This window comes from Lates calcarifer, unplaced genomic scaffold, assembly GCF_001640805.2.
Source record: "Lates calcarifer isolate ASB-BC8 unplaced genomic scaffold, TLL_Latcal_v3 _unitig_4212_quiver_2475, whole genome shotgun sequence".
NCBI lineage: Eukaryota > Metazoa > Chordata > Actinopteri > Centropomidae > Lates > Lates calcarifer.
The window spans coordinates 1-12,015 of NW_026116776.1; the positions used below are offsets into that span (position 1 = coordinate 1).

Sequence of the window (12,015 nt, forward strand, 5' to 3'; positions counted from 1 at the left end):
CACAAAGGTTTTTACTTTTTGGATTCCTTGTCTTTTTTCAGTTGACTCTGCCAAAAAGGATATCGTATTCCTTCTGGATGGTTCTGATGGCACAAGGAATGGCTTCCCTGCCATGCTTGATTTTGTTGAGAGAGTGGTAGAGAAACTTAATGTGGGAGAAAATAACGACCGCGTCTCTGTGGTCCAGTACGGCAGAGATGCAGAGGTCCATTTCTATCTCAACACATACACCACCAGAGAGGATATTGTGGATTCAGTCAGAGGGCTGAGACACAGAGGAGGCAGACCCCTCAACACCGGGGCAGCCCTCCAGTACGTCAGGGACAATGTCTTTACAAACTCCTCTGGGAGTAGGCGCCTGCAAGGTGTCCCACAGATGTTGATCCTGCTAAATGGCGGAAGGTCTTTTGACAATGTAGATACACCGCTCTGCTCTCAAACAACAGGGCATCTTTGTGATTGGCATTGGAACAAGGAGCTCTGACATTAGAGAGCTGCAGAAGATATCATATGACCCTAGTCTGGCCCTATCTGTGTCTGAGTTCACTGACTCCCCGGCATCCAAGAACAGCTCTCCTCTGCAATGAACACAGTGGTAGTGAGGGCCACGCCCATGACACCAACGGTAACTGGTAAGAAAGTGATCAATTTTTACACTGCGAGGTCATGGTAGGATGCAAATTGTGCCGTACCTAAGATGTTTTTTCACCAAGTTCAGGTCAGCCAGTGCCACTTAGACAAAACTGGTGTGCCAGCTTTGATAGTGCAGGTCGTAAACATTGAGGTTAGCTCCCATCATCTGATTTAACCACATGAAACGTTTGAGAAATGAAGCTAAAAATGTCTCAAATCTTTTGTCCCCTAGTGGAGAAAAAGCCAGTGGGAAGGGATGTTGTGTTCTTGTTGGATGGCTCTGATGGTACTAGAAGTGGATTCCCAGCTATGCGAGACTTTGTCCAAAGAGTAGTAGAGACACTGAGCGTGGATGACAACAAAGACCGCGTCTCAGTGGTTCAGTACAGCAGAGATCCAGCTGTCCAGTTCTATCTGAACACGTACACCACAAAGGGAGAGATCCTCGACACTGTCAGAGGTTTGAGGCACAAAGGCGGAAGACCGCTCAATACTGGAGCAGCTCTCCAGTACTTGAGGGACAATGTCTTCACGGCCTCTGCAGGAAGCAGGCGCTTGGAAGGAGTTCCACAGGTCCTGATATTGCTATGTGGTGGAAAGTCTTTTGACAGTGTTGATGCACCAGCCTCTGCCCTCAAACAGCTGGGTGTGTTGATCTTTGCAATTGGAACCAGGAGCTCGGATAGTAGAGAGCTGCAGAATATATCCCACGATCCCAGTACCGCTCTATCTGTGTCTGAATTCACTGACCTGCCCAGTGTCCAACAGCAGCTCCAGTCCTCCGTGGAGGCTGTGGTCATTGACGTCACCCCAGAATCACCAACTGTACTTGGTATGTTAACAAGCATGACCTCTTGCCTGAGGGCCTGCCTGACTTGTTTCACTTACACTGAGCAAAAGAGATGAAGTGTGATACTTGTTTAGTTTCCATGTGTGCATTTAAAGACAGGCGGTGGCATGATTTCCTGCTGCTTAAAATTGAAGTAGAAAGTGCAAGGTGCTCTCACAGAAAAACAAAAGTAAAGAACAAAACTTGAAAGACAGCTCACCACTTAGTGAGGGTTAGTTCTCCAGCGCACTTTTTCAAAGGTTTTACTTCCTTGTCTTCCTGTCTTTTTTCAGTTGACTCTGCCAAAAAGGATATCGTATTCCTTCTGGATGGTTCTGATGGCACAAGGAATGGCTTCCCTGCCATGCTTGATTTTGTTGAGAGAGTGGTAAAGAAACTTAATGTGGGAGAAAACAACGACCGCGTCTCTGTGGTCCAGTACGGCAGAGATGCAGAGGTCCATTTCTATCTCAACACATACACCACCAGAGAGGATATTGTGGATTCAGTCAGAGGGCTGAGACACAGAGGAGGCAGACCCCTCAACACCGGGGCAGCCCTCCAGTACGTCAGGGACAATGTCTTTACAAACTCCTCTGGGAGTAGGCGCCTGCAAGGTGTCCCACAGATGTTGATCCTGCTAAATGGCGGAAGGTCTTTTGACAATGTAGATACACCGGCCTCTGCTCTCAAACAACAGGGCATCTTTGTGATTGGCATTGGAACAAGGAGCTCTGACATTAGAGAGCTGCAGAAGATATCATATGACCCTAGTCTGGCCCTATCTGTGTCTGAGTTCACTGATCTCCCCGGCATCCAAGAACAGCTCTCCTCTGCAATGAACACAGTGGTAGTGAGGGCCACGCCCATGACACCAACGGTAACTGGTAAGAAAGTGATCAATTTTTACACTGCGAGGTCATGGTAGGATGCAAATTGTGCCGTACCTAAGATGTTTTTTCACCAAGTTCAGGTCAGCCAGTGCCACTTAGACAAAACTGGTGTGCCAGCTTTGATAGTGCAGGTCGTAAACATTGAGGTTAGCTCCCATCATCTGATTTAACCACATGAAACGTTTGAGAAATGAAGCTAAAAATGTCTCAAATCTTTTGTCCCCTAGTGGAGAAAAAGCCAGTGGGAAGGGATGTTGTGTTCTTGTTGGATGGCTCTGATGGTACTAGAAGTGGATTCCCAGCTATGCGAGACTTTGTCCAAAGAGTAGTAGAGACACTGAGCGTGGATGACAACAAAGACCGCGTCTCAGTGGTTCAGTACAGCAGAGATCCAGCTGTCCAGTTCTATCTGAACACGTACACCACAAAGGGAGAGATCCTCGACACTGTCAGAGGTTTGAGGCACAAAGGCGGAAGACCGCTCAATACTGGAGCAGCTCTCCAGTACTTGAGGGACAATGTCTTCACGGCCTCTGCAGGAAGCAGGCGCTTGGAAGGAGTTCCACAGGTCCTGATATTGCTATGTGGTGGAAAGTCTTTTGACAGTGTTGATGCACCAGCCTCTGCCCTCAAACAGCTGGTGTGTTGATCTTTGCAATTGGAACCAGGAGCTCGGATAGTAGAGAGCTGCAGAATATATCCCACGATCCCAGTACCGCTCTATCTGTGTCTGAATTCACTGACCTGCCCAGTGTCCAACAGCAGCTCCAGTCCTCCGTGGAGGCTGTGGTCATTGACGTCACCCCAGAATCACCAACTGTACTTGGTATGTTAACAAGCATGACCTCTTGCCTGAGGGCCTGCCTGACTGTTTCACTTACACTGAGCAAAAGAGATGAAGTGTGATACTTGTTTAGTTTCCATGTGTGCATTTAAAGACAGGCGGTGGCATGATTTCCTGCTGCTTAAAATTGAAGTAGAAAGTGCAAGGTGCTCTCACAGAAAAACAAAAGTAAAGAACAAAACTTGAAAGACAGCTCACCACTTAGTGAGGGTTAGTTCTCCAGCGCACTTTTTCAAAGGTTTTACTTCCTTGTCTTCCTGTCTTTTTTCAGTTGACTCTGCCAAAAAGGATATCGTATTCCTTCTGGATGGTTCTGATGGCACAAGGAATGGCTTCCCTGCCATGCTTGATTTTGTTGAGAGAGTGGTAAAGAAACTTAATGTGGGAGAAAACAACGACCGCGTCTCTGTGGTCCAGTACGGCAGAGATGCAGAGGTCCATTTCTATCTCAACACATACACCACCAGAGAGGATATTGTGGATTCAGTCAGAGGGCTGAGACACAGAGGAGGCAGACCCCTCAACACCGGGGCAGCCCTCCAGTACGTCAGGGACAATGTCTTTACAAACTCCTCTGGGAGTAGGCGCCTGCAAGGTGTCCCACAGATGTTGATCCTGCTAAATGGCGGAAGGTCTTTTTGACAATGTAGCTACACCGGCCTCTGCTCTCAAACAACAGGGCATCTTTGTGATTGGCATTGGAACAAGGAGCTCTGACATTAGAGAGCTGCAGAAGATATCATATGACCCTAGTCTGGCCCTATCTGTGTCTGAGTTCACTGATCTCCCCGGCATCCAAGAACAGCTCTCCTCTGCAATGAACACAGTGGTAGTGAGGCCACGCCCATGACACCAACGGTAACTGGTAAGAAAGTGATCAATTTTTACACTGCGAGGTCATGGTAGGATGCCAAATTGTGCCGTACCTAAGATGTTTTTTCACCAAGTTCAGGTCAGCCAGTGCCACTTAGACAAAACTGGTGTGGCCAGCTTTGATAGTGCAGGTCGTTAAACATTGAGGTTAGCTCCCATCATCTGATTTAACCACATGAAACGTTTGAGAAATGAAGCTAAAAATGTCTCAAATCTTTTGTCCCCTAGTGGAGAAAAAGCCAGTGGGAAGGGATGTTGTGTTCTTGTTGGATGGCTCTGATGGTACTAGAAGTGGATTCCCAGCTATGCGAGACTTTGTCCAAAGAGTAGTAGAGACACTGAGCGTGGATGACAACAAAGACCGCGTCTCAGTGGTTCAGTACAGCAGAGATCCAGCTGTCCAGTTCTATCTGAACACGTACACCACAAAGGGAGAGATCCTCGACACTGTCAGAGGTTTGAGGCACAAAGGCGGAAGACCGCTCAATACTGGAGCAGCTCTCCAGTACTTGAGGGACAATGTCTTCACGGCCTCTGCAGGAAGCAGGCGCTTGGAAGGAGTTCCACAGGTCCTGATATTGCTATGTGGTGGAAAGTCTTTTGACAGTGTTGATGCACCAGCCTCTGCCCTCAAACAGCTGGGTGTGTTGATCTTTGCAATTGGAACCAGGAGCTCGGATAGTAGAGAGCTGCAGAATATATCCCACGATCCCAGTACCGCTCTATCTGTGTCTGAATTCACTGACCTGCCCAGTGTCCAACAGCAGCTCCAGTCCTCCGTGGAGGCTGTGGTCATTGACGTCACCCCAGAATCACCAACTGTACTTGGTATGTTAACAAGCATGACCTCTTGCCTGAGGGCCTGCCTGACTTGTTTCACTTACACTGAGCAAAAGAGATGAAGTGTGATACTTGTTTAGTTTCCATGTGTGCATTTAAAGACAGGCGGTGGCATGATTTCCTGCTGCTTAAAATTGAAGTAGAAAGTGCAAGGTGCTCTCACAGAAAAACAAAAGTAAAGAACAAAACTTGAAAGACAGCTCACCACTTAGTGAGGGTTAGTTCTCCAGCGCACTTTTTCAAAGGTTTACTTCCTTGTCTTCCTGTCTTTTTTCAGTTGACTCTGCCAAAAAGGATATCGTATTCCTTCTGGATGGTTCTGATGGCACAAGGAATGGCTTCCCTGCCATGCTTGATTTTGTTGAGAGAGTGGTAAAGAAACTTAATGTGGGAGAAAACAACGACCGCGTCTCTGTGGTCCAGTACGGCAGAGATGCAGAGGTCCATTTCTATCTCAACACATACACCACCAGAGAGGATATTGTGGATTCAGTCAGAGGGCTGAGACACAGAGGAGGCAGACCCCTCAACACCGGGGCAGCCCTCCAGTACGTCAGGGACAATGTCTTTACAAACTCCTCTGGGAGTAGGCGCCTGCAAGGTGTCCCACAGATGTTGATCCTGCTAAATGGCGGAAGGTCTTTTGACAATGTAGCTACACCGGCCTCTGCTCTCAAACAACAGGGCATCTTTGTGATTGGCATTGGAACAAGGAGCTCTGACATTAGAGAGCTGCAGAAGATATCATATGACCCTAGTCTGGCCCTATCTGTGTCTGAGTTCACTGATCTCCCCGGCATCCAAGAACAGCTCTCCTCTGCAATGAACACAGTGGTAGTGAGGGCCACGCCCATGACACCAACGGTAACTGGTAAGAAAGTGATCAATTTTTACACTGCGAGGTCATGGTAGGATGCAAATTGTGCGTACCTAAGATGTTTTTTCACCAAGTTCAGGTCAGCCAGTGCCACTTAGACAAAACTGGTGTGCCAGCTTTGATAGTGCAGGTCGTAAACATTGAGGTTAGCTCCCATCATCTGATTTAACCACATGAAACGTTTGAGAAATGAAGCTAAAAATGTCTCAAATCTTTTGTCCCCTAGTGGAGAAAAAGCCAGTGGGAAGGGATGTTGTGTTCTTGTTGGATGGCTCTGATGGTACTAGAAGTGGATTCCCAGCTATGCGAGACTTTGTCCAAAGAGTAGTAGAGACACTGAGCGTGGATGACAACAAAGACCGCGTCTCAGTGGTTCAGTACAGCAGAGATCCAGCTGTCCAGTTCTATCTGAACACGTACACCACAAAGGGAGAGATCCTCGACACTGTCAGAGGTTTGAGGCACAAAAGGCGGAAGACCGCTCAATACTGGAGCAGCTCTCCAGTACTTGAGGGACAATGTCTTCACGGCCTCTGCAGGAAGCAGGCGCTTGGAAGGAGTTCCACAGGTCCTGATATTGCTATGTGGTGGAAAGTCTTTTGACAGTGTTGATGCACCAGCCTCTGCCCTCAAACAGCTGGGTGTGTTGATCTTTGCAATTGGAACCAGGAGCTCGGATAGTAGAGAGCTGCAGAATATATCCCACGATCCCAGTACCGCTCTATCTGTGTCTGAATTCACTGACCTGCCCAGTGTCCAACAGCAGCTCCAGTCCTCCGTGGAGGCTGTGGTCATTGACGTCACCCCAGAATCACCAACTGTACTTGGTATGTTAACAAGCATGACCTCTTGCCTGAGGGCCTGCCTGACTTGTTTCACTTACACTGAGCAAAAGAGATGAAGTGTGATACTTGTTTAGTTTCCATGTGTGCATTTAAAGACAGGCGTGGCATGATTTCCTGCTGCTTAAAATTGAAGTAGAAAGTGCAAGGTGCTCTCACAGAAAAACAAAAGTAAAGAACAAAACTTGAAAGACAGCTCACCACTTAGTGAGGGTTAGTTCTCCAGCGCACTTTTTCAAAGGTTTTACTTCCTTGTCTTCCTGTCTTTTTTCAGTTGACTCTGCCAAAAAGGATATCGTATTCCTTCTGGATGGTTCTGATGGCACAAGGAATGGCTCCCTGCCATGCTTGATTTTGTTGAGAGAGTGGTAAAGAAACTTAATGTGGGAGAAAACAACGACCGCGTCTCTGTGGTCCAGTACGGCAGAGATGCAGAGGTCCATTTCTATCTCAACGCATACACCACCAGAGAGGATATTGTGGATTCAGTCAGAGGCTGAGACACAGAGGAGGCAGACCCCTCAACACCGGGGCAGCCCTCCAGTACGTCAGGGACAATGTCTTTACAAACTCCTCTGGGAGTAGGCGCCTGCAAGGTGTCCCACAGATGTTGATCCTGCTAAATGGCGGAAGGTCTTTTGACAATGTAGCTACACCGGCCTCTGCTCTCAAACAACAGGGCATCTTTGTGATTGGCATTGGAACAAGGAGCTCTGACATTAGAGAGCTGCAGAAGATATCATATGACCCTAGTCTGGCCCTATCTGTGTCTGAGTTCACTGACCTCCCCGGCATCCAAGAACAGCTCTCCTCTGCAATGAACACAGTGGTAGTGAGGGCCACGCCCATGACACCAACGGTAACTGGTAAGAAAGTGATCAATTTTTACACTGCGAGGTCATGGTAGGATGCAAATTGTGCCGTACCTAAGATGTTTTTTCACCAAGTTCAGGTCAGCCAGTGCCACTTAGACAAAACTGGTGTGCCAGCTTTGATAGTGCAGGTCGTAAACATTGAGGTTAGCTCCCATCATCTGATTTAACCACATGAAACGTTTGAGAAATGAAGCTAAAAATGTCTCAAATCTTTTGTCCCCTAGTGGAGAAAAAGCCAGTGGGAAGGGATGTTGTGTTCTTGTTGGATGGCTCTGATGGTACTAGAAGTGGATTCCCAGCTATGCGAGACTTTGTCCAAAGAGTAGTAGAGACACTGAGCGTGGATGACAACAAAGACCGCGTCTCAGTGGTTCAGTACAGCAGAGATCCATCTGTCCAGTTCTATCTGAACACGTACACCACAAAGGGAGAGATCCTCGACACTGTCAGAGGTTTGAGGCACAAAGGCGGAAGACCGCTCAATACTGGAGCAGCTCTCCAGTACTTGAGGGACAATGTCTTCACGGCCTCTGCAGGAAGCAGGCGCTTGGAAGGAGTTCCACAGGTCCTGATATTGCTATGTGGTGGAAAGTCTTTTGACAGTGTTGATGCACCAGCCTCTGCCCTCAAACAGCTGGGTGTGTTGATCTTTGGCAATTGGGAACCAGGAGCTCGGATAGTAGAGAGCTGCAGAATATATCCCACGATCCCAGTACCGCTCTATCTGTGTCTGAATTCACTGACCTGCCCAGTGTCCAACAGCAGCTCCAGTCCTCCGTGGAGGCTGTGGTCATTGACGTCACCCCAGAATCACCAACTGTACTTGGTATGTTAACAAGCATGACCTCTTGCCTGGAGGGCCTGCCTGACTTGTTTCACTTACACTGAGCAAAAGAGATGAAGTGTGATACTTGTTTAGTTTCCATGTGTGCATTTAAAGACAGGCGGTGGCATGGATTTCCTGCTGCTTAAAATTGAAGTAGAAAAGTGCAAAGGTGCTCTCACAGAAAAACAAAAGTAAAGAACAAAACTTGAAAGACAGCTCACCACTTAGTGAGGGTTAGTTCTCCAGCGCACTTTTTCAAAGGTTTTACTTCCTTGTCTTCCTGTCTTTTTTCAGTTGACTCTGCCAAAAAGGATATCGTATTCCTTCTGGATGGTTCTGATGGCACAAGGAATGGCTTCCCTGCCATGCTTGATTTTGTTGAGAGAGTGGTAAAGAAACTTAATGTGGGAGAAAACAACGACCGCGTCTCTGTGGTCCAGTACGGCAGAGATGCAGAGGTCCATTTCTATCTCAACACATACACCACCAGAGAGGATATTGTGGATTCAGTCAGAGGGCTGAGACACAGAGGAGGCAGACCCCTCAACACCGGGGGCAGCCCTCCAGTACGTCAGGGACAATGTCTTTACAAACTCCTCTGGGAGTAGGCGCCTGCAAGGTGTCCCACAGATGTTGATCCTGCTAAATGGCGGAAAGGTCTTTTGACAATGTAGCTACACCGGCCTCTGCTCTCAAACAACAGGGCATCTTTGTGATTGGCATTGGAACAAGGAGCTCTGACATTAGAGAGCTGCAGAAGATATCATATGACCCTAGTCTGGCCCTATCTGTGTCTGAGTTCACTGACCTCCCCGGCATCCAAGAACAGCTCTCCTCTGCAATGAACACAGTGGTAGTGAGGGCCACGCCCATGACACCAACGGTAACTGGTAAGAAAGTGATCAATTTTTACACTGCGAGGGTCATGGTAGGATGCAAATTGTGCCGTACCTAAGATGTTTTTTTCACCAAGTTCAGGTCAGCCAGTGCCACTTAGACAAAACTGGTGTGCCAGCTTTTGATAGTGCAGGTCGTAAAACATTGAGGTTAGCTCCCATCATCTGATTTAACCACATGAAACGTTTGAGAAATGAAGCTAAAAATGTCTCAAATCTTTTGTCCCCTAGTGGAGAAAAAGCCAGTGGGAAGGGATGTTGTGTTCTTGTTGGATGGCTCTGATGGTACTAGAAGTGGATTCCCAGCTATGCGAGACTTTGTCCAAAGAGTAGTAGAGACACTGAGCGTGGATGACAACAAAGACCGCGTCTCAGTGGTCAGTACAGCAGAGATCCCAGTCTGTCCAGTTCTATCTGAACACGTTACACCACAAAGGGGAGAGATCCTCGACACTGTCAGAGGTTTGAGGCACAAAGGCGGGAAGACCGCTCAATACTGGAGCAGCTCTCCAGTACTTGAGGGACAATGTCTTCACGGCCTCTGCAGGAAGCAGGCGCTTGGAAGGAGTTCCACAGGTCGCTGATATTGCTATGTGGGTGGAAAGTCTTTTTGACAGTGTTGATGCACCAGCCTCTGCCCTCAAACAGCTGGGTGTGTTGATCTTTGCAATTGGAACCAGGAGCTCGGATAGTAGAGAGCTGCAGAATATATCCCACGATCCCAGTACCGCTCTATCTGTGTCTGAATTCACTGACCTGCCCAGTGTCCAACAGCAGCTCCAGTCCTCCGTGGAGGCTGTGGTCATTGACGTCACCCCAGAATCACCAACTGTACTTGGTATGTTAACAAGCATGACCTCTTGCCTGAGGGCCTGCCTGACTTGTTTCACTTACACTGAGCAAAAGAGATGAAGTGTGATACTTGTTTAGTTTCCATGTGTGCATTTAAAGACAGGCGGTGGCATGATTTCCTGCTGCTTAAAATTGAAGTAGAAAGTGCAAGGTGCTCTCACAGAAAAACAAAAGTAAAGAACAAAACTTGAAAGACAGCTCACCACTTAGTGAGGGTTAGTTCTCCAGCGCACTTTTTCAAAGGTTTTACTTCCTTGTCTTCCTGTCTTTTTTCAGTTGACTCTGCCAAAAAGGATATCGTATTCCTTCTGGATGGTTCTGATGGCACAAGGAATGGCTTCCCTGCCATGCTTGATTTTGTTGAGAGAGTGGTAAGAAACTTAATGTGGGAGAAAACAACGACCGCGTCTCTGTGGTCCAGTACGGCAGAGATGCAGAGGTCCATTTCTATCTCAACACATACACCACCAGAGAGGATATTGTGGATTCAGTCAGAGGGCTGAGACACAGAGGAGGCAGACCCCTCAACACCGGGGCAGCCCTCCAGTACGTCAGGGACAATGTCTTTACAAACTCCTCTGGGAGTAGGCGCCTGCAAGGTGTCCCACAGATGTTGATCCTGCTAAATGGCGGAAGGTCTTTTGACAATGTAGATACACCGGCCTCTGCTCTCAAACAACAGGGCATCTTTGTGATTGGCATTGGAACAAGGAGCTCTGACATTAGAGAGCTGCAGAAGATATCATATGACCCTAGTCTGGCCCTATCTGTGTCTGAGTTCACTGATCTCCCCGGCATCCAAGAACAGCTCTCCTCTGCAATGAACACAGTGGTAGTGAGGGCCACGCCCATGACACCAACGGTAACTGGTAAGAAAGTGATCAATTTTTACACTGCGAGGTCATGGTAGGATGCAAATTGTGCCGTACCTAAGATGTTTTTTCACCAAGTTCAGGTCAGCCAGTGCCACTTAGACAAAACTGGTGTGCCAGCTTTGATAGTGCAGGTCGTAAACATTGAGGTTAGCTCCCATCATCTGATTTAACCACATGAAACGTTTGAGAAATGAAGCTAAAAATGTCTCAAATCTTTTGTCCCCTAGTGGAGAAAAAGCCAGTGGGAAGGGATGTTGTGTTCTTGTTGGATGGCTCTGATGGTACTAGAAGTGGATTCCCAGCTATGCGAGACTTTGTCCAAAGAGTAGTAGAGACACTGAGCGTGGATGACAACAAAGACCGCGTCTCAGTGGTTCAGTACAGCAGAGATCCAGCTGTCCAGTTCTATCTGAACACGTACACCACAAAGGGAGAGATCCTCGACACTGTCAGAGGTTTGAGGCACAAAGGCGGAAGACCGCTCAATACTGGAGCAGCTCTCCAGTACTTGAGGGACAATGTCTTCACGGCCTCTGCAGGAAGCAGGCGCTTGGAAGGAGTTCCACAGGTCCTGATATTGCTATGTGGTGGAAAGTCTTTTGACAGTGTTGATGCACCAGCCTCTGCCCTCAAACAGCTGGGTGTGTTGATCTTTGCAATTGGAACCAGGAGCTCGGATAGTAGAGAGCTGCAGAATATATCCCACGATCCCAGTACCGCTCTATCTGTGTCTGAATTCACTGACCTGCCCAGTGTCCAACAGCAGCTCCTCCGTGGAGGCTGTGGTCATTGACGTCACCCCAGAATCACCAACTGTACTTGGTATGTTAACAAGCATGACCTCTTGCCTGAGGGCCTGCCTGACTTGTTTCACTTACACTGAGCAAAAGATGAAGTGTGATACTTGTTTAGTTTCCATGTGTGCATTTAAAGACAGGCGGTGGCATGATTTCCTGCTGCTTAAAATTGAAGTAGAAAGTGCAAGGTGCTCTCACAGAAAAACAAAAGTAAAGAACAAAACTTGAAAGACAGCTCACCACTTAGTGAGGGTTAGTTCTCC

General features: G+C 47.8%; 1 protein-coding gene across 1 annotated transcript; it reads left to right on the forward strand.

Annotated features, from left to right (window-relative positions):
* Positions 1–37: 37 nt before the first annotated feature.
* Positions 38–11,720, forward strand: LOC127140273 (collagen alpha-3(VI) chain-like; the record flags this gene model as incomplete). The annotated part of the gene is made up of 3 exons (XM_051068345.1): positions 38–402; positions 8,990–9,222; positions 11,183–11,720. Coding segments are annotated over exons 1-3 (1,061 nt in total), but the record flags the coding sequence as incomplete, so codon positions are not given.
* Between the last annotated feature and the right edge of the window lie 295 nt (positions 11,721–12,015).